The sequence below is a fragment of the Thunnus thynnus genome, chromosome 11, assembly GCF_963924715.1.
Source record: "Thunnus thynnus chromosome 11, fThuThy2.1, whole genome shotgun sequence".
In the NCBI taxonomy this organism is placed as follows: Eukaryota; Metazoa; Chordata; class Actinopteri; order Scombriformes; family Scombridae; genus Thunnus; species Thunnus thynnus.
The window spans coordinates 9,488,533-9,509,902 of NC_089527.1; the positions used below are offsets into that span (position 1 = coordinate 9,488,533).

Here is a 21,370-nt window from a genome sequence, read left to right on the forward strand (position 1 = left end):
ATTTCAGCTGTTTTTGACTGCTTAATGACAAAAATCTCTTTTGGACAGTTTCCTTGTTTGCTCTCATGTTGTCTCTAGTGATTTTAATTTGCTGACAATTTTATCAAAGGACTGAACACAGGCAGTAATGGAGTAATGTGTTGTTCTACTGCCCATGGCACTGGAAGTCTTGAGTGTCTTTGATTCAATCCAATTCGAGCAGCTGATGGGGAGTGAATTTGCAAACTTCTCATCCAACAAGAAAAAGAAAGATTTTATTTTGTCATAGAAGGTAGCCTAGCCTATCAGTGCGTCCAGCACTGTTCATCTGTTGGTGGGCAATTTCCTCCAGTCAGGCCATAAAATGTCTAAAGGGTGAGTTTAACGAGCAAAGTCAGACTTCTCCTTGAGGACCATTCATACGTCAAGATTACACTGTGGGCTCACATCAAGCTATACATGCCATAAAGAAAGCTCAAAACATTTCCCATCCTCATCAAGAAGTCAGTGTCACATTGTCCTTGGATATACAGTTTTAACTGTAATGCGTCTTGGGTGATCCAATCACAAGTGGACAGCTCTAAGTACGTCAGTTCACACCTGGCATAAGAATGCATCTCCACATATGTCTCGAGTGACCACTTGTGATCGGATCTCACTTCTCCGCTCTATATGCAAAGAAACACGTACATCATATCTGTTTGCAAAGACCAAATTATTTTTAACTGATGAGAGGAAGCAAAGCACTTCCTGTGCCTAGTCTGCCGGAAATTAAAAGAAGAAGAAGAGGAAGTTTGCCTTGACACAGGGTCATCTTGGGGCAAAATCAAAACTCTTGGGCCCAAATGGAAATCAGACAGTGTGTTTCATGTGTACTCCATGCACGAGAATCCATTTTGCCTACTGTTTTGCACTTTTATATGATGCTGTTGGCGCCTGAATGAGTATGTACTTCCGCCTGTGCAGAGGACGTCAGTTGAGTAGGCGGTCCTTCAGTGTGGTCCAGGACACATTCATGCACACACTGCTAAAAGAATTTGGCCATATGCGGCCCAGACCACCATCGAATGTGGACTGATCAGATCTCTGAATGAGATGATTCGTTTGCATTTAATTAGGATTTCCTCTTCACGCCCTACTCTCTTATTTCCATGTCTGAAGGAACAATGGGGTGATAATGGGGAGCTATTTCTTCCAGAACCGTACTAATTGCTGTGAAAATTAACAGCCCGTTCAGTATTCAAATCTTACACCCTCCTGAATTTGAATCTTCTGTGTAGTTTCCTCAAACCCTTGTTTGTTATTGTAATGTTACACTGTAGCCGACCAGCCCATGGATTCAAATCTGCACATGTGGAGTCAGCCCCCACTTATATCCCCCAACAGCTGGCAACACTATTTCCACGTGGATGATAGATGTTGTGTAAGTAAGTCATCTCTCCCTGGTAACAACCGTCATGCTTAATCTGTGGCTCATAATTGAGGTCATGGTTTTCCATCGAAGAATGATTCTGACCATGAGGAGAGTATGTGTAATATGTCTCGTCCACCTCACACACAAACATACCCTAAAGTGACCCAGTGCGTGGTGGTGTGTGTGGAGGTTGAGAGACCCAAAACCCTCTAATTTCATGACATCACCACTCAGACATGAGGGGGCAGGGCCAGATGGAATAAACACATGTGCAGGATAAGAACCACAGTACGAGCTACCCACACAAGTGTAACAACATATCAATATCGTTTTGAAACTTAGTACCTCTCGTCATTCCCTCAATTGCATGTGGATTTGAAAAAAATGAATTAATAAAGTTTGGTACTTAACTTAGTTTTCGGATTTTCAGATTTTCTAATAAACATCTATATTCAAATTATAATAAGGTTATACTGAAGCTCAGCCTTCACTTTGTATTTTCATGACTCCAAATACACAAACCATCTTTTCCTCTGCAGTCTCTGACCCCTGCTTTGATAGATTATCTAATTTCCCCGTCATCCAGAGGAGAGGAGCTGTACATGCTAAATCAATGGTGCTCTTAGCAGTTTTACTCAGCCCATAACTCCTCTCTGTCTGACTTCACTCGAGGACTTGGCAATATGGCTGCCAAGTCTTTTACGCATTTATGACTGTTTGGCACAGTCATGCTGACCTCAACAGGGCGGTCTGCAGATAACAAAAAGGCAGAAGGGTCTGAATTGAGGGCAGTTACTTTTATACTTTAGCATTTGTTTGACACTTAAACCTAAAATGAGTGCTGGTAAACTGAAACTTCTGTAAGACAGGGAATCATCTGTATAGAGATTGGGGTTTTTTAGGTGTCATGGGTGTCATTGGAAGTGGAGGCAAGAGGGAAACAAGCTTGGGTGACAGAGTACAAAGCTGCAAATCCTCCAAACCAGATGTGGGACGGCTGGAGAGTTAAATGTCAAGTGGGAGTATCCACATGCGCCCATGGAGATAATGGGTGGGAGTCAATACTTCCATTGAATTTGTTATCACTGGTGTCAGAAACCTAATTTTTTTCCCCTCAGGTACTTCAGATAATGTTTCCATGAAATTAGTCATACATGTGGAAGCTAGAAACAGATTCTCATGAATTCAACTGCTGCTGAATCAGTCACGTATAAACATGCCTCACACACTTACCGGTAATCTCTTAAATGAAAGAAAAACATTACACATTAAAATAGAGGAGCTGAGACTGACAATGTGAGGGAGAGTTTGCCTCCCATAGATGTGTTGCAAATAGCAGAGGCAGCAGGCAGTGGGACAGGGGACATCCTCAATAACCACACTTCCTGTGCCTTGAAGTGTTTTCTTTTTTCTTCTTTTTAAAGGACTGCATAATTGCTCTTCAGACTCAAATATGTTTGCTCCTTTTTAACTTGTGTGAAAAGAATCTGGACTTAAACCCTGTATAGTCTTGGGCTTTTTCATTCAGTCTTAATCTGTGGTGGGCAGTAACTAAGAACATTTACTCAAGTACTGTACTTAAGTACAGTTTTGAGGCACTTGTACTTTACTTGAGTATTTCCATTTGATGCTACTTTATACTTCCTCTCCACTACATTTCAGAGGGAAATATTGTACTTTCTACTCCACTACATTTATTTGACAGCTTTAGTTACTTTTCAGATGAAGATTTGACACAATGGATGATACAACAAGCTTTTAAAAACAACACATTGTTAAAGATAAAACCAGTGGTTTCCAACCTTTCTGGCTTTTGACATCTTACAAAAAGCAGTGTGTAGTCGGGGTCACATTTCAGATGTCTATGAGTTGTTAACAGCTCCACCAAATAGTGATTTTTCCCTCTAAACTTCTCACATGGTTTCATTTCAATAAATGTTCAAATAATCCAATATTTCACCAAAAATCAAAAATTAGAGAAAAGGTCCAAAACTAAAAACATTTGTGTGTTGGAACTTTTTTTTTCTTCTTTCCTCTCCCATTAATCATCTCACGACCCCTCAGATTTATCTGGTAACTCTTTCGAGGGACCCAACCCTATGTTGGGAACCACAAGTAGTTCAAACTAGCTCCACCTGCAGCAGCTACAACAGTAAAATGCTGCTTACACACTGATGCTTCAGTATTAACAATCTAATGATGTCATATATAATAATATATCAGTCAGAGGGACCAAACCACTACTTTTACTGCAATACTTTAACTACGTTTTGCTGCTAATACTTATCTAATACTAATACTTAAAGGATCTGAATGTTTCTTCCACCACTGATCTTAATCCAGTCCTCACACACAGTATGTACATTGAAAAAATGATTGGATGTCTGGTATGGTGCCTAGCTGAAACGACACAAGGAGCATAGCCTAGATAACACATTTAGCTAGTGATAACTAGCTTGACAGCTAACTTGATTTTCCATTTTCAAAAGTTTTTGGACATGTTGAGAAAAGGCAAGACTAACAACCTGAAGAACAGATTGGGAAAACCCAAGTAAAGAGACGGGACCACAGGGGATATGCTAACCATTTCCTTGCTACCGGAAAAAAGTAACGTAATGCTGGCTGTATAAATAGGCCTATCAGAGAGAAAACTGAAGCTCATGTTTTCTCTTAAAACATTGTGAGTACAGGGTTAGAGATGATACAATAATATCAAAGCTGTAAGCAGTGATGTTTGGGCCCTGCTCCTTCGTACACACCGCCACAGTTGAAGTGCTGTTTTGTGTGTAGTACCTGGTGCTGGAGATGACTTATTGGAATTGTGTTTACATTTGATGAACTATGTGTCATTTAGGCCTCACTTTCTCTTGCCTGTAGGCAACAGGAGGGAAATATTAATGCAGCCATACATTTACCAGAAGATAACTGACATGGATATACATTTTCATGAATATTGGACATTGCATGTAGGAGATAACTCTCTAGTGGTGCTAGAGAACACGCACTGATTATACGTCATGTTGCTGTATATTGTGTGTAGACTACATCATGTAAATTTCATTGGATGATGTTTGTCACATAACGCTGACTTCCTGTTGTCAGTAGGTGGCACTATGACTATGACCATATGAGTGTCTAGATGTCTTTAGCTTTAGCTCTTAAGCTTTAGCAAACTTTAGCTCCACGACATACAAACACAACTTTATATTTGAAAAATACCTCTGTGTCTTCATTTTTACTTATTTTGCACTAAACCGGTTTTCCGCCATTTACTGCAGAGTGGACAAATCCTGTTTATATTTCTCAGGGATGTTTAGTATTGCACTGGCCACATGCTGGCATGATGAGGTCATGATGGGGATTTATGTAACAAGAGAAAACATGCGTGTTACAACTGTAATGCATTACATTTAAAGTAATCTCCCCTACTTAATGATTTGCTGATACCGGCCAATACACACGCCAACATGTGAATAAGGGGAGTACTGGCATTTATTGTTTTCCACTTCAAGCATTGACCATGTCTGACGTGTGTGCCAACTTTCATGAGTGTTCAAGCAGCCCAAGAAGGTTGTTTTTGCAACTGAGTTCGGCAAATAATTATTGTAATAATAATAATAATAATCCTTAGAATAACAATAGGGCCTTTGCACCACCCATTGTTCGGACACTAAATATTGGGGTACACAAAGAGGGAATTTTGCCCTAAAACTGTTGTAAATCTAGAAAATAACTTGATTTGGCTAGCTAGCTATAATAGCTTCAGCTGAACTGAGCTGACGTTTTCCAATATCTCATACGAGTTTCATTAGAAAGTATTTCACTTCGCAGCTAAGATGGACAAAAGGAAGGGTTAAAGTGATCAAATTTTTTTTCAATATACACACGGGGATGTTAGTAGTAACATAGACTGTGAAAGTATCTTTTAAGTTAAAACTGGTGCTAGTGGGGAAAGTTAGAACTGACCATTTCGGTGCAGAATTAAAAAAAAACAGAATCAGAGAATTTGATTGACAAACCAGTTCTTAAAAATGCAGGTAAGAGGCTGCAGACCCTCTAATGCTTTCAAATTTGATGCGAGTGAGGACTTAAATTTTCCTTTAACCCACAAAACAAAGCTTGTGTCTGACATTAACAAACTAGAACTAATTTGCCCGTTTCGTTGCACAGAATCTGTTGTTTCAGGAGGGAAACCCAGGACAGATAATCATCTCTGGATCCCGCCATCGCTGCACCCAGCCCCCGATACCCGCACCACCACCATCTGCTCCGGGGGTAGGGCTGTCTGTTTCCATGGTAACTGTGTACCCCTCCTCCCAGTAAGCACTGGGGCTTCTTTTGTGTGTCCCACGTGCAGTCTGTTCCAACTGTAACCCGACCATGCTACTGAGGGGTGCTGGTGTTGACTGCATGACGGACACAAGGGGTTTCGTAGCAGGATCTGCACACAAAGATAATACACAGTGTTTGTCCACTATCATACAGTGAAACAAATATGGTGCTACAGACGAGATGCTACAGCCATGGAAAGACTCATAGATATATAGATATACAAAAAAACCTCACCAGGAACCTCACTATTTGGCACATCAGTCCCCCTCCCCCATTCAAAACAAGGTGACAATGCAAATTAAGCACACCCATCTCCTTTTACCCAGTGCCGAGTCACCCTGTTTCCCCTGCAGACTGTCACAAAACCGGGGTGATAGGCAGGAAAAGGAAGGGAGAAGCTGTAAATCAGCAAAGAAGGGGCAGTAAACCACAAGACTGCACAGTGGAAAGTTTTCATGCACTTAACTCAAAGGGATGAAACCGAAAAAGTCACAGAGCCACTACTTCAAAAATTACAACTTAAAGACATAGCAGTCTAACTTTATTAATGAGCCATCGTTTTTACTTTACATGACAGCAATCACTTCATTAAATATGATACAAACTCAAAATATATAATATCTTATCTTGCTTTTAAAGGAAGCTCCTCAAACTTAACAATGTATCCCCTTCTCTAGTTAAAGGTGTAAAATATACATTGAGGACTTTATGGTGTTTAAAACATACATCCGGGTAAAGAAAAAAATGTTGCCAGGGTTATAATTACTGACACCCAAAGTTAGTTTCTCATTTCAAAAGCAATTTGTGGCCATAGTAATTGCATTGCCTTCCCTTGGCACATATGGCACCAACACCTCTGGTTATTGTTTTGCTGTATTTAGGAGGTGTGATATAGTGCTTCAAAATAGGCCTGTAGCATATTTTACAGCCCATATTGTTCGTTATATAAGTCTTTGTGAGATCGTGTTGTCCAAAACTCTTCTCTCTATCAGTGTATCTGTTATATTTTGGGGTTAAGTTGATACGAATTATTCTGATGTGAGGCAGAACCTTATTAGGCACTATCTGGGATACACAGACTCCTAAACAACACACAGATGGAAAGCATTAGTTTTTCTGGCAGGAAACTCAACTTCCCTGTTGTACTGTGAATCATAATGTTCGGGCTCGGTTTACTGCTTAACTTAATTACTATGTGTTTAGTGAATAATTACCAAAAAAAACCTTACAGGTGCAAGTAGAACTGCTACCTGAACATTCATGTTGCCTTTGTAATAAAAGATCACATTTATTTTAAGTATGGATGGTTGATGAGAGGGATGCTAAAGGAAAAAAATAGACACAAGGAGTGAAGAAATAATAGAAAAAAAAGCTGAGCTGCAAGAGAAAGGAATTCCATTCTGGCCCACAGCGAAGACACGGCTGGTCATTTTTCTAAAGTCATGTTGGACGGTTGCCAGGTTATCCTTGTGCTAATGCCATTTAATAAAAGGAGTTGCACTCTTGTGCATTTTGCTGGGTGTGTTGGCAAGGAGACTGCCTCAAGAATGCAAGTTAAAACAGTACAACCAGCAATGGTATGCAGCAAGCATTTACTCTACTAACTTAAAAGACCCCAATATGACTGAAACATTTTGTGCATAAATGCATAAATGCTCCGTTCTGTGAGGATGGTGTTAATAGAAAGAGAAAGGAAACACAGTATCTTTGAAACATGGTGATGATGACATGCATCATTTCTAATTAAAAAAAATTTTTTGCTGAGAAGGCACGGTCACAACTGTCATTGAGTCCTGGAGCTATTTTCTTTTTGGTTTCATGGTCTTCTTTCTAAAGAGCTGACCACAGCTGCCTGAGGGGGAACATTATGGCTTTCCTTGTTGAACTTGCACAAGCGTTCAGGCTCAAAACCAGTTGCAGGCTGACTCTTTCATCAAACGTGTCACTGGCAGGAAAGCAAACATCACAAGGGGATGATTCACAGTGGGTCAGGTTCTGAAGCAAACAAGAGGGCAACTCTTGAGCAAAGCCCTTTCACCTCTTTAGAGATGTTGCAACATCATTGTCTGTAGAGCTCTCAACACTAAGATAAATCTGTCATTTAGCAAGCAAGAGAAACATAACAGAACAACAACAAGTCCAGGCATTTTTTGTGGTAAAACACCTAACAGGAAAAGCCCTAAGTAGTATAAGGAAGTATAGAGTAAAAGCAGTCATCGCTACACTAATGTGGAAAATTCATAAAATGCTATTTATGTTTTAAAAACGTTAACGCCCACACTGAAGTGCCACATTAAAAAAGTGTGTTAATCTCCTCTGTTGGGTAATCACAGACCATTGGAGCGAGCAGCTTTTTGCAAGATTGCATATCATACATAAGTATTTACACAATGATCAGTTTTCACAGCAACACTTTATTGCTAAATTCATCTACTTTGGAGGGCGTTTTTGATGAATCTGCTTTTGGATGTCAAACATGTCGGTTTAGCATGGATGGAAGATGGAGAAAAATACAAGTGTTTTCGTATAGTGTGGGCAATTTTAACCCCTCCAGCTTTCTGGACTCGATATATATTTGTTATAAAATGCATCCCAACATGTATGGCACCTTTCCCACTTCAAATGTGGCACTTTACGCCCTGAAAATGACACTATTTGGACTTGACTGCAGTGTCAACAGCAGGGTTTTAGAGGCTATTACAGTACATCAACAATGGGAATAATGGAGTCCTTCACAAATATAGACAAGCTAACTTTGTGTTTAACCCTTGTGTGTGTTTAGAAGCAAACAGTGCAATCACGATAAACTGTTCTTCATCTTCATAGATTAATCATTAACATGCCTGCTCTAAATCCCATCATGAATGCGTCAATATCAAGAGCAACTGTACAATATTAATGCAAACACATCAATTTATCCTGCATTAGCAACAAGCCAGCTCAGTTCAGTGGTTATTCAATAGTTTCAAGGAGCCATGAGTCTGGGCCGCTCATTCTCCAGATTATCTGTCTCTGTCATTTGGACTGTGGCACCCCACATCACACCCTATGAATAAAAGCATGCTTGTGGTTCACAATAGAACTCCACTGCTCTCTGAGAAGGGGGAAGGGCATTGCATTCCTCCACTGACCTCCTGTTTGCAGCAGATATTAAACAATAACTGCTGCTTTTTATGCGCTTCTCACTCGTTACGGCCAGTTATTTAAAAAAAAAAGAAAAAAAAAAGAGACAAAACACAGCAGATCCCGAACTTTTTGCAGCCCATTCACAATGAGCAATATGTGAAGCCGATCTGCTTTGTCTGCGTTTTCTGTTTCGGAGATGTGGGTAAGCAGTGAAGACTGGCATTTCAGGAGATCCTGGAAGAACAATGTGATCATTCAGTTTGAGTGACAAAATCAGGAGGTTTATGCTGACTGGGTGCTTGTAATATTTAATCTGGGTAACCGCACATATGTCTCATTTACTTCTCTGGGGAAACTGCAGCGTAAGCCTACTGGAAATTCAACTGCTTAAAGGAAATTTCCCCTCGGATTTTGTAAGGCTAACACCATACTTCAGATGGTAGATGCCACATTTTTTATTTTCCAGAATAGTGCTGAGCTCAGGCAACTGACTACTCACTTTGTGATTCATGCCACCACTAGTCCACACCTCTTCAAGACCTAATGGGGGACATAAATCCTGGCATAAAAATAGTGCAAACTCTCCTTTGTCTTGTAATGAGCCTTATTGAGTGTATGAACATCTGCAGAATGATCACTTCTGGCAAGATACACAGTGCCACAGTTAAGTGGGGTGTATAGTTCAAAGAGATGCAAAGTGAGGGGAAGGCTGAGGAGACGCACGTGCTGCCCTTGCAAAAGAAAGTGTGACATGGCGGAGGAAGGGGCCTCATGATGGCAACAACTTCCCAACAGCAGGAAGAAGGGCACCCACTATCAGTAGGCCGTATGTTGTTCCACATCGCCAAGGTGGTGATAAGGCTGCTGCAAGAACAGACCGCATACAGTATGTGACTGCTGTTATCTTCACATGCTGCTTTAAGAAATGCGGGCAGATGTGGAAAACACGTTTGCATTTTATAACATGAAGCACCCTTAAAGGATAGGTTCACAAATTTCAAGTATGTCTTAAAATAACAGTCAAGTGCCCACATAAACACTGAAGGAGGTTTTGCTCACTGTAATCATTCCTCCTGTTCATACTGGCTATTAAAAGATCCCTTTCAAATAAACTTTCAGTGTAAATGATTCAAAGTGTTTCGACACAGTCGTTTTGCGCAAAACTGCTTGTCTAAATGTTAATGTCTAAATGTAAATGTTAAATGTTTATCTGACGCTTGTATGACGCTTCAGCAGATTGAGTCAGTCATATCAAGTGGAATTCCGTTTGTGTTTTTCCCAGTTAATCCGCAGACGTAGTAACAAAAACAGGAACTTTGGCACTAAAAAGACTGACTTTGTAAGATATCTACTTGACTTGACTAATTTAGACGGCTGAAGATTCACATTAGCTTCAGATAAACTTTTAAATACATTTTTGCACAAAACACAGCTTGTAGATTTTGTCCCTCATCACTTAAGTGCATTATGAAAGGAATCTTCTAATGTCCAGTATGAACAGGAGGGATGATTGTGTCAAGAAAAACCTGCTTCACTGTTCATTTGGGCAAAATTGACAAAATTGAAAGAAAATTGAACTGATCCTTTAAGGAGTTGTATGTATGTTTGCTCTGTTGATAGCAGTTAAAATTCTTTGCATTGATTGAAGGCAGCTGCATTCAAAGTACATGCCTTTACATTCCCAACAGCTCTGTTTTTTTTTTTTAACACCATAAAGATATTGATTATTTGCTCACGCTTCCCTAGATTTACTGTGTTACTGTGCCTTATTCTCAGTCTTCTGAATCCAGGGTGAAGTTATAGACCGAAAGACGAAGCAAGGATTGCATCAGGAATGCTGGCAGTGGATCGTTTTCCTCCACTCTGCGCAGACAGGGGGTGGGGTGCCCGGCTGAAACGGGGAGGAGAAAAGGGGGGATTTGGGAATATTCTTTGTCCTCACCCCGCAGTACAACACACATAAATCGGAGAAGGACGCAGGCTCCTGGATGGCTTGATATTAGAGCGGGAGAGCTTTCTTTTAATTAAGAGAAGAAGGAAGGAAAAGCTCTCGAAACTTTGAGGAGCCGTCGGGAAACAGAGGACCTTAATATCACAAGGTAAATACTTGACAAACAAAGCGTGGCGGCTCAGAGACGCGCCAGCATCACGCAGCTTTTTTTTTTTTTTTTTTAGCTTCTTGCTAACAGCGATGCTTTAACGAGCTTCAAGTTTTCTGTTTGCACCAGAAGACTTGTTACTAAAACTGCTTCTGTGATTTAAAAGAGTGTCTAACCAAACCAGGGAAGGAAAAATTCATCCTTAAAAACGCCAGCGCAAGTTTACGCGCACAAGCTGGCGCTGATTGAAACACGTAAATTGGCCGCATTATGTGAGTTATTGGTGATTTACGGCACATTTGGTGCACAATTTGTTGTCATAGCACCACGAGACGTGCTAATTGACAAGGTATGTTGAGTATTTTGGTCATTTTGACGGACATTTTGAGTGTGTGGACTGGATTTGGTGATGGGGGGGACCGCGCAGGGATTATGTTTTTTTTTTTTTTTTCTGTCTCGAAGTTGCCTCAATCCAAAATCCTCACATTCTGGATAATAGGTGTTAAATTGCATCACGTTTCCTTTTATTAAAAGAACAACAGTGTTAGCATTAATCCCGTCCTAACCTACATGTGTATGTGGGAGCATGTGGGACACCCCGGTGACGTTTTCTCCCGTTTGCCACGAGGAGGATTTTTTTTTTCTCCCTTCTTCTCCATGCAAATTGGATATGTTTCCATTTCACATTGTGGTGTTTTTAATTAATTAGGGTGCTTCAACAAAACAAGGCTTCCACAAAAAATACCCACACCAAGCCACATTGTTTTTATGGCATCATGTATCCTGGTGATGTGAAGGGTGAATGAGTTTATCCCCACCACCTCCATTCAGCTCACTGGAAGTCACTACTTGGTTTTCTGGTTCCTTTTTTTTTTTTTTTGCCACTTCCTCAAACCCAGCTCGGGCCTCTCAGCTTTCGGGGTCTGGGATGAAGGAGGGGGACACCCCTGTATATCTAGCTTCCCAGATGTGAGAGCCACAAAAGCCTCTCTGTTCCACAGGACTCACACAGTTGAAACTACTTTGCTTCTTACTTTGAAGCGGGCTGTTTTTCTTTGAAGTGCTTCATATAGATATGCCTGTGCTGTCTCTGTAGACGGGACATGAAAAGGATGTGAAATTGACATGTGATGTGGTTTTTTTTTTAGAGAGTGAAAAGATGTTAGATAGAGGCAACTTTTAGTGTATCTGATCAATACTGGTCACATACTAGCATCTTGTTTGGGGAAAACACAAGCTTCAAGGTATTAGCGTTTAAGAAAGTCTACTAAATTTAAGTTTTTAACATGTTTTGTGTGTTTACTCTAAAGTTAGACTGATAAATCAGCTTGGCAGGTGTTAGTGTAAATGTCAGCCAATAAATGAGGAGAAAGTGCAGTAAAGAAATGCAAAAGATGGGTTTTTAATAGCTAAATATGACGATGCATTATCAAAAATGCTTATTTATTTTAGTATAAGAGGTTATAGTTTATGAAATAACCTGAACGAGATCCATTTATGTTATATTAAAGGTGACTTGTTTAACTTTCCACACACTGTTGCCCTCTATGGCAGGAAGAGGTACTAATTATTAGATGTAACAGCTTCTCACGTCATTGTCTACCTATTTTACTAATGGAAAGCTACCCTCAAGAGACATGTATATCCTGGTGTTTAATTATTACCCATTACAAAAGTTAAAACAACAAAAAGAAGTTGCGGTTCCTATGTGACGACTCAGGTTTGAACAGACGTTGTTTGTACAGATAGCGAGAAAGGTAGCAAGTTGCCGCCAAGAGCAATGACACTGAATAGCAGCACAGGCCGGACCGTGTTGTCAGCGAGTTTATGTCTAACAATTCTCAACCATGGAGATGACACAAAAAAAATCTTTTTAACTGAAATAGTTACATATTTGCAGCTTTGAGTTTGGCATGGGACGTCAGCTCTGACAGCAGCTTTGGGCAACTCCTGACATTTAACCTACATTTCAAGTAGCAGGGTGTGCTGTTGACCTCCAGTCCTCATGTCCTCTGTAGCTTGAAAGGAGAGCATTTTAGATGACTGATACACAGTAGACGACCACTGTGATGGTGGAATGTAACTGATAAGATAAAATGATCGCTTGCAGTGTATTTTCAGGGCCGCGACTAACGATTCTTTTCATTAGCGATTTAATTTCTGGATTTAATCAATAAATCATGTTAGAAAATGGGTTTCCCAAAGCCCAAGAGTGACGTCCTCAAATGTCCTGTTTTGTCCACAACAGTCTACAACCCAAAGATGTTAAGTTTACTATCACAAAGGACTAAAGAAACCAGAAAATATTCACATTTGAGAAGCTGGAATCACAGAATTTGGACAATTGATTAATATGCTGATCATTTCCTCATTTCTCTTAACCATTTTGTCTATAAAATGTCAGAAACAGAGAAAAATGCACATTGTTATTTCTTAGAGTTGAAGATGATGCTCCTAAATATTTTGTTCTTTCTGCAACCCAGAATGCAAAGATAGTAAATCATGTATGACACATAAAAGCTTAATTATCACATTTGGCAAGCTGCTACAATATTCGATTACCAAAACAGATGGTGATTAATTTTGTGCTGTTGAGTAATTCTTGCATCTCTGTATACAATCAGTTGGTGCTAAACGTGTCTCTGCATGTGGTTTCAGCATGAAACTGCGTCCCTCCCCGAGGAAAGCGTTGTCAGATATCTTGATCTGGAAACCTGGCAGTGAGGTCGTCGTACTGTCATTCAGGTGTATCTGATTGTATGCAGGATGCAGCTGCGTACAGGCAGCGCTGCAGAAAAAGCCACAGAAAAAAGGGGCGATGACAGCGGCAGCCACTGTGAGCAGTAAATGGTTAAACAAGATAGAGTGAATGAAAATGGCGAAGTAGTATGAAGGGAACATTTGTGCAAAGGCATGTGCACAGATTGGTTCCACTGCATACTGACCTAACTTGCGAAGACAGCACATGCGATCAGTAGGATAGTATAATGTCTCTCACTATCTCACAATCTCTTGACCTCACTGTGTGTGGTTTTACTCTTAAAACGCAGATTACAAGCCGAGTGTGAACTCTTAGTCAACGTAAACCTCAAAGAATCTGATGTCAATCGTGAAACTGTCCGTTCAACAGCTGATTGTTCTGAGGGCCTGAGCTTCTGCAACTTATTGTAAACATATGTGCTTCATTGTAACCCTTTTATTTACCAAGGGATAGTTCCCTCCAAACATAATGTTATAAATGTCATGTTCATACAGTACTCCTTTCATACCTGTGAATTGCACAATACAAACCGTTCTTGTTAAGGAGCTCTGCTGGGGCATTTTGGGGTGGTGCTTCATCTTTTAAAGGCCTTTCAGTGGTAGTTTGTTAAAGGATCATTTGTCATTTTCCCTTTATTTGATTTGGCTTTTTTTCTTTCTTCAATTTTTCACTTCCTACATTCTTTGTATAAAAACATCAACTTGTGAACAGGTTATTTTTACAGATTAGGGACGCACACAATCTGATCAACTGTTCCTCATTCACATGTTGGTTTTATTTTGGATTTGGTCTAATGCATTAGAACTGTAAATGAAACCTGTTAAAGTCAACATGTTTTTATTGGTGTGATATAATAGAAGTTCCTTGACCTCTGGTTGTGTCATTGACATTTGATGATCTAATCAGTTATTTAGTCATCACACATTTGCTATAATAAAAATAGTGAAATATTAGATTTCTGTTTAAGTAGATGCATAGTTTTTTTTTCTGTAAAGCTTGAAGCTTTCTCTGTCAGGAGAGTGTTTTGGATAAAGCTTTGTTACTTTAGGTTTTAGGTATCGTGTGCATACTAGTGAATTTACTACCATACTACTTAAAGAAAATATGTGAAGCACAGTGTTTAAAAGAAACAGATGATTTACTCAGTTCACCTATCGGCGAATAATTAGACAAATCTGCTTAAAGTCGGAGTGCGGGACATTTGTCTCCCCCTTCTGGCAGTGAGAGTAATTACAAAAACACTGTTAAAATGTGCTTACATCATTGGCTCCTCTGTAGCCTACTCTGTCGCTACTGTTGCAAATTATTTTGAGTGTCACACAACCCCTGAAAAATGACTCTTTTCACTATGAGAATTTGATCCATTTGGTCTGATAACATTTGGAAAGTCTAGAGGAGCCACTTGATTAAATTATTTTATCCCCATTCAAGTTAGCAGAAAGCTAACTAGAAGTTAGCTGGCTTGGCCGGGCGGAAGTCTCTGGATGTGCATTCAAACAGCCAGAGCAGGAAGGTCCTGCCTGACAGGAGATTTCAAAACTGTGTAGGCCTATATTGTGAAATAAAGAGATTTATCTGGAATTGATGGGCTTAATCAGCATTGTGTGAACTTGTTTGGTAAGGGAGTGAATGTAACTGACGTTCATTTATATGTAAAGGTTACGCACTGCAGGTTTGAGTGGTTTTTGGCTGCAAGTAAAACCTGCAGATTCCATGGCTTATGATTTCACACATTTGGATTGGTGTTGAAATGATTGATAATGTTGACAGTTCAAGCTTCTCAAATGTGAATATTTACTCCCTCATCTTAGTAAACTGAAAATCTTTGGGTTTGGACTGTGAATTGGTCAAAAAAAAAGTGAAAGACATCACTTTAGGCTGGAAAATGTAATTTTGAGAAATTATGATGGACATCTTTCACCGTTATCTGATGTTTTTTATAGAGCAAATGGTTAACAGATTAATTGAGGCCTGAAAGAAAGTAGTTTGCTGTGCTGTTGTAGCATTCACCTTGTGAATCTAACAGTAAATTGAAGCTGTGAAAGTAATAGAATAGGTAGCTGTAGAGTTTTCTTAGCTTCAGTAAGCACCCTTGGATGTAGCTTACCTACTTGGCACAAGCCTGGTAGCACAGTTTACAGCTTTGGATAATTACTCAGCAGAGGTTGTTACGAGGTCGGTCACAGATGGTGTGAAACCACAAGTGCTCTTCATTGCCTCTTTGGTGTTTTTTAATTGTCAGCTTTTACTGTCTTGGCAGTCAGATTATTAAACAATGAGTACCAGAAAATGGACGTGACATCTGTATTCAGTGTGTGTAAAATGTTCAAGTGTAATTAGACTGATCGCACACATCTTGAGGTGGTGTTGTGGTATTTTACATTTAGTGGACAGTGGAAAGACGGCCTTGAACGGTGCTTAGTCACATTTCTCATCAGAGAGTTCATAACCTTATCGTTTTTTCATTGTGATATGCCTCATGCTCCCTGCTTACTGTCTTAGTTGAACTTTTGGTCGCATGATTTGATGATAACATCGCCTGAGGCCTTTTCTAGAGATCCTTGCCTGAACATGCCCGCGTCATAGCAGTGATGTTAGTGTTTGGGACATCTCAGCTTTGTAACAGTGACATAGTAGATCCACCTGGTGGCTATTATTGCAATAACATGGGGAGTTGAGAAGACAAAGTATTTTGAGATGTGGTGGAGCAAAATTACATAAGTTACATAAGTAATAAGATAATTATTTAGGATTGTAGTGGAAAAAGAGCTTATATTTTTATTTTATTTAAATGTTTCATACAGTTCAACTTTAATTCTGGCCTCAACTGTCGCTTTGATTATGACCAAGTGTCTCTACTATGTCAGTTATTGCGTCAAAGTTTTCAATGACTACTACATATTGCTGTTACACTCAATGACCACTTTCTTTTATTAACAATGACAGCTAATTTCAGTTTTTGTCTCTTCTTTTTCTTTGCAGATTTGAGAGGTACCCCACTATTCAAGAGGCAAAATGAGCTGGAGCTTCCTCACACGTCTGTTGGACGAGATTTCCAATCACTCCACCTTCGTGGGCAAAATCTGGCTCACCCTCCTCATCGTCTTCCGCATCGTGCTGACGGCTGTCGGGGGCGAGTCAATCTACTATGATGAACAGAGTAAATTTGTGTGCAACACACAGCAACCCGGTTGTGAGAATGTGTGCTACGACGCATTTGCGCCGCTGTCACACATCCGCTTCTGGGTCTTCCAGGTGATTATGATCACCACCCCCACTATTATGTACCTTGGCTTTGCCATGCATAAGATCGCCCGCATGGAGGACGATGACTACCGGCCCCGGAACAGAAAGCGGATGCCGATCGTGAGCCGCGGCGCCAACCGGGACTACGAGGAGGCGGAGGATAACGGGGAGGAGGACCCAATGATCCTGGAAGAGATCGAGCCAGATAAGGAAAAGGACGTCGTGGAGAAGCCCAGCAAAAAGCACGACGGACGCCGTCGCATCAAGCGAGACGGGCTCATGAAGGTGTACGTGTTTCAGCTGCTGTCACGTGCCATCTTTGAGGCGTCGTTCCTGTTCGGACAGTACATCCTTTATGGGCTGGAGGTGGCACCGTCGTACGTGTGCACACGCTCTCCTTGCCCGCACACGGTGGATTGCTTCGTCTCACGCCCCACAGAGAAAACAATCTTCCTGCTCATCATGTACGCCGTCAGCGCTTTGTGTCTGCTCTTTACCATGCTGGAGATCCTTCACCTCGGCTACAGCGGTATTCGTGACTGCTTTTGCGCGCCACGGCCTCGGCCTCCCACCCCCCGTCACCCAGCTCTGGCCAGCCAGAGATCCTCCATCTGCCGCCAGCCGTCTGCACCTCCAGGCTACCACACAGCTCTGAAGAAGGACCCATCAGGAAAGATGGGCTTCAGGGATAACCTGGGAGACTCGGGCCGCGAGTCGTTCGGGGACGAGGCTTCATCGCGAGAGCTGGAGAGACTGCGTAGACACCTAAAACTGGCCCAGCAACATCTGGATATGGCTTACCAGAATGAGGAGAGCAGCCCGTCACGCAGCAGCAGCCCAGAGTCCAATGGCACCGCAGTGGAACAGAACAGACTAAACTTTGCCCAGGAGAAGCAGAGCAGTACATGTGAGAAAGGTACCTTTTCTTTCCTCCACCTCAGGCAGTAGAGATTTTCAGTTTGAGAACATTGTACATCAGCGCTTACATGTTTCAGCCTTGGTTGTAGTTTGAAAGAAATGTAGTATAATTTCTCCCTTTTACTAACATGGTCACCATCTCTGTGTTCACAGGTCTCCGTGCATAGGTTCTCATCCGTCCAGCTGACACTGTAGATCAAAGTTTACATCAGGAGCAGTGAGCGGACATGAGGGAATCAAACAAGTGGAGTGTGTGTATGCACGTGTGTGACGTCATGAACTTGCTTGAGGTGGATGAAGTCATCCCAAGCCTTTCAGTGTTACGGCCAGCCGTGGTCGAACATCAAAGTCAAAGGAGGAGGAGAACGGTCGTCTCAACCCAGCAATACTTGAGACACCAGCCTGTCTGAAGATCCAAAGTGCTTACAAACTACCGCTGTGCAACAATAACCGTTAACATGTACTTCTCCCTCAGGGCAGCTATTCTCTTTCATATTTTTATTACGAGACTTAGAACTATTAGTCGTTTTTTAAGAGTTTGTCCTCTGTTGGAAGTTCACAGTGAATGCATCTCAAGTTTGCCTTAGACCGAAACTGGAACTCCATTTTATGGCATTTTTTGGCCAAGCCAGTCGTAGTGCAAAAAAAAAAAAAAACATGTTTAAACTGTAAGAGTTGAATTTTGTATTTTGTGAGTAAGTGAATCAGTGAGTGAGTGCTTGTAGATGCAAACAAAAAGGTAAATGGACAAGGCACCACTCTTAAAAGAAAGGTACTGGAGTAATTGTCATACTGATGAAGACTTTGAGTTGTTAATTTTCATACAAAGGTTTCTTTCAAGTGTGTCACTTATTTTTATTTTATTTTTTTTTTTAAATGTTGGCACTGCACCAGTCAACATTCTCTAGTCTGGTGCCAGGTATGGAAACTGGAACACACTTGGGGTGCCTTTGTCCAAAGGAATAAACAAACCTGGGTAATGCTTGAAAAACATGTATCTCTTGATATTGTCTTGTATTGTTCAAACTTGTATTTGATACTGTTCTTTATTTTATTCATTTTGAGTATTGTGGTATTGAAAAGAGGCTCTTGTCACTGTGGCAAACTTATTTTCTCTTATTTTCTTTTCTAAAAACAACATTCACTGCTGTCTTAGCTCCCTGAAGTCTGATTTAATCCATGGACTGCTGCATTCTGACAATGGTTTGGTACAATATGAGTTCAAGTGCAGTTTCACTTTAAAAATGTGCTCTTTCTTTATACTCTATAACTTGCAGCTTATTTTATTAGGTACACATTGGCCTTGAGCAACAAATGTTTCTTTCTCAGTCGGTTCAGATCCAGATTTATTTGTATCTGTTGGTTAAATAAGGGATAATACTGTATGTCATGTTCAATGTCTTTAAAGTGCTGATTTCTGGATTGGCGTTATTGCGGCTCCAGAGTCTGAATGAGGGTTGTAAACCATGTAATCATTTCAATGTGAATTCAAATGCCTTGAATGCGCTCTACTAAGATGCCGTCTTTTGTATTCTGAATCATACCCACAGTGCCAACTCAAATACTGTCATCTCAAGTTATTTTTGAGCAATGCTTTTTGTACTTTTTATACTTTTTGTATTGATAGTACTTTGTGGTTAGTTTTTAAAATAAATTTTTTTCAACAAATGCCAGTTTTTCAAGTGGTTTCAGTCTGCTTTCATCACTCGATTGAATGAAGTTTCTGTTGATCAATTTGTAAAAGGATACCCTTATATGCAACAACGCCTTGTGGGAAAAGTCAGCCAGCGACAAATGTAATTAAGCTTGTATTTGGAGAATACATTTAGATTTTTAACATATAAGGAGCTGCTGCGGTGACACTTAAAATCGGAGCTTAGCTGTGTGTTGAAACCTTTTTCAGGTAAACTAGTAGTTTAAAAGGTTTAAAACACAGCTGCATGCTAAATTCAACCCAAATCAGTCAAAACAAGCACAGTTTCAATTGCCTAATTTCACTTCAACCTGAAGTATGATGAAGTTACCGTATAAGATCCATCCAACACAAGTGATTCAGAAAATAATGCTTTTTCTTCATTCAACCTTATTTTTCCTTGGATAGTTGTAACCAAGCAAGCTTTCAGATTGCTGATTTTCCAGGTCAGCCAACCAGTTCACAGACAGCTAAGGAAAGAACTGACTGATTATAATTCATAGTCTAGTTGCACTTTGATTATCACAAGCCCCAGTTTATACTTATATACAAATGTAATATGTGCCCCCTACAGTAAAACACTAAATATCAATCATATACAAAATACATATAAATAAATATATTTTTACCCTTTGTCTGGTTTTATGCAAATTGCATCCTCAGCTGACTGAACAATTCACTTACCGGCCTTCATTGCTGACAGACTTGTACTGTGTGTCCTTTGTGTAAGTTCATGGTTGCTTTGAACAGACTTCTCCAGTTTGTCAGATAATCAGTAACCCTGTTTTTGGCATCAAAATTAAATTAAAGCACGTTACACCTTAATAATGCAACATTACATTGCATTAGTTTGGCCTTCATGGGGTCACATGTAGTAAAACATAAAAATGTTCAGAGTTCTGAGTCTCAGCATGTTCAACTTTAACCTGCAGTGACCTCTAGTGGCAATTTTACAGAACACCACTCCTGTCATCAAGGCCATGAACCAAAGGTTCAATTCAAACCATAACTTCTGAGGACACAGAAATGAGATTTAAGAGAGTTTAAATCCATCTTAAACCTTAATGACCCCCTCCTTAAAATGACATCTATTCCTTCTTCCTAATCGAAAAATACAGAATTTACGGATGTTTACTACTCAGTGTGTATTTACACTGGAGGTTTCAAGTTTCCACATCACGCTTGCGTACTTGTGGCTGGCTTTGATGTCACAAGTCATGCTCATATGTACAACCTTTTCACGCAGATATCCGGTGAGAACAGAGAAACTTTTCACTTTCAGCAGATTAATGTGAAAACAGCTGTCTAGTGTCTCTGCACATACGTCATTCTGCACAGTGAAGCTCAAACATCCGACTGAAGGAACAAGAAGAAAAACACATTTTTGAGTGGAGGGAAACTTTAAACCACAGCCAAACTAATAACAGAGCTGCAGCCCCAAAACTTGCACTAAAAAGTTGACTCTTTAACATGCTGACGATCAGAACACCCAACCGATGATTTGTAATAACAAAAACGTGACATTATTGTGTAACAAAACAGATGTCTGACTTCTGCAAGTCACAGTCCAGTATTTCATGTATGGTGCAATATCTTTTATTTCACAATGTAACTGCAGATGATGTTTATCAGACAGTATCTAACAAAACTATCTGACAGTGTCATAAACTCTGAACATTTTTTGTGTTAAGTGCTGTTATTTTTCATATCTCTGTGCATTTAAAAACAAACGAAATATATTACCTGGTAAGTTATTAGGCATAGAAAAACATTTTGAATGTTTTATATGTTTTCATCAAACA

The 21,370-nt window shown here is 40.2% G+C and overlaps 1 protein-coding gene across 1 annotated transcript; it reads left to right on the forward strand.

Moving 5' to 3' along the window:
• Positions 1-10,755: 10,755 nt before the first annotated feature.
• gjc4b (gap junction protein gamma 4b) lies at positions 10,756-19,543 on the forward strand. Its single transcript, XM_067603107.1, has 3 exons — positions 10,756-10,950; positions 16,694-17,873; positions 18,029-19,543. Exons 2-3 carry the CDS (start codon positions 16,727-16,729, stop codon positions 18,040-18,042), a joined length of 1,161 nt encoding a protein of 386 aa, XP_067459208.1. The 5' UTR covers positions 10,756-10,950; positions 16,694-16,726; the 3' UTR covers positions 18,043-19,543.
• The last annotated feature ends 1,827 nt before the right edge of the window (positions 19,544-21,370 follow it).

Excerpts from the sequence above, each read along its gene's own strand:
- gjc4b (XM_067603107.1), top strand. The coding sequence starts at position 16,727 with ATGAGCTGGAGCTTCCTCACACGTCTGTTGGACGAGATTTCCAATCAC.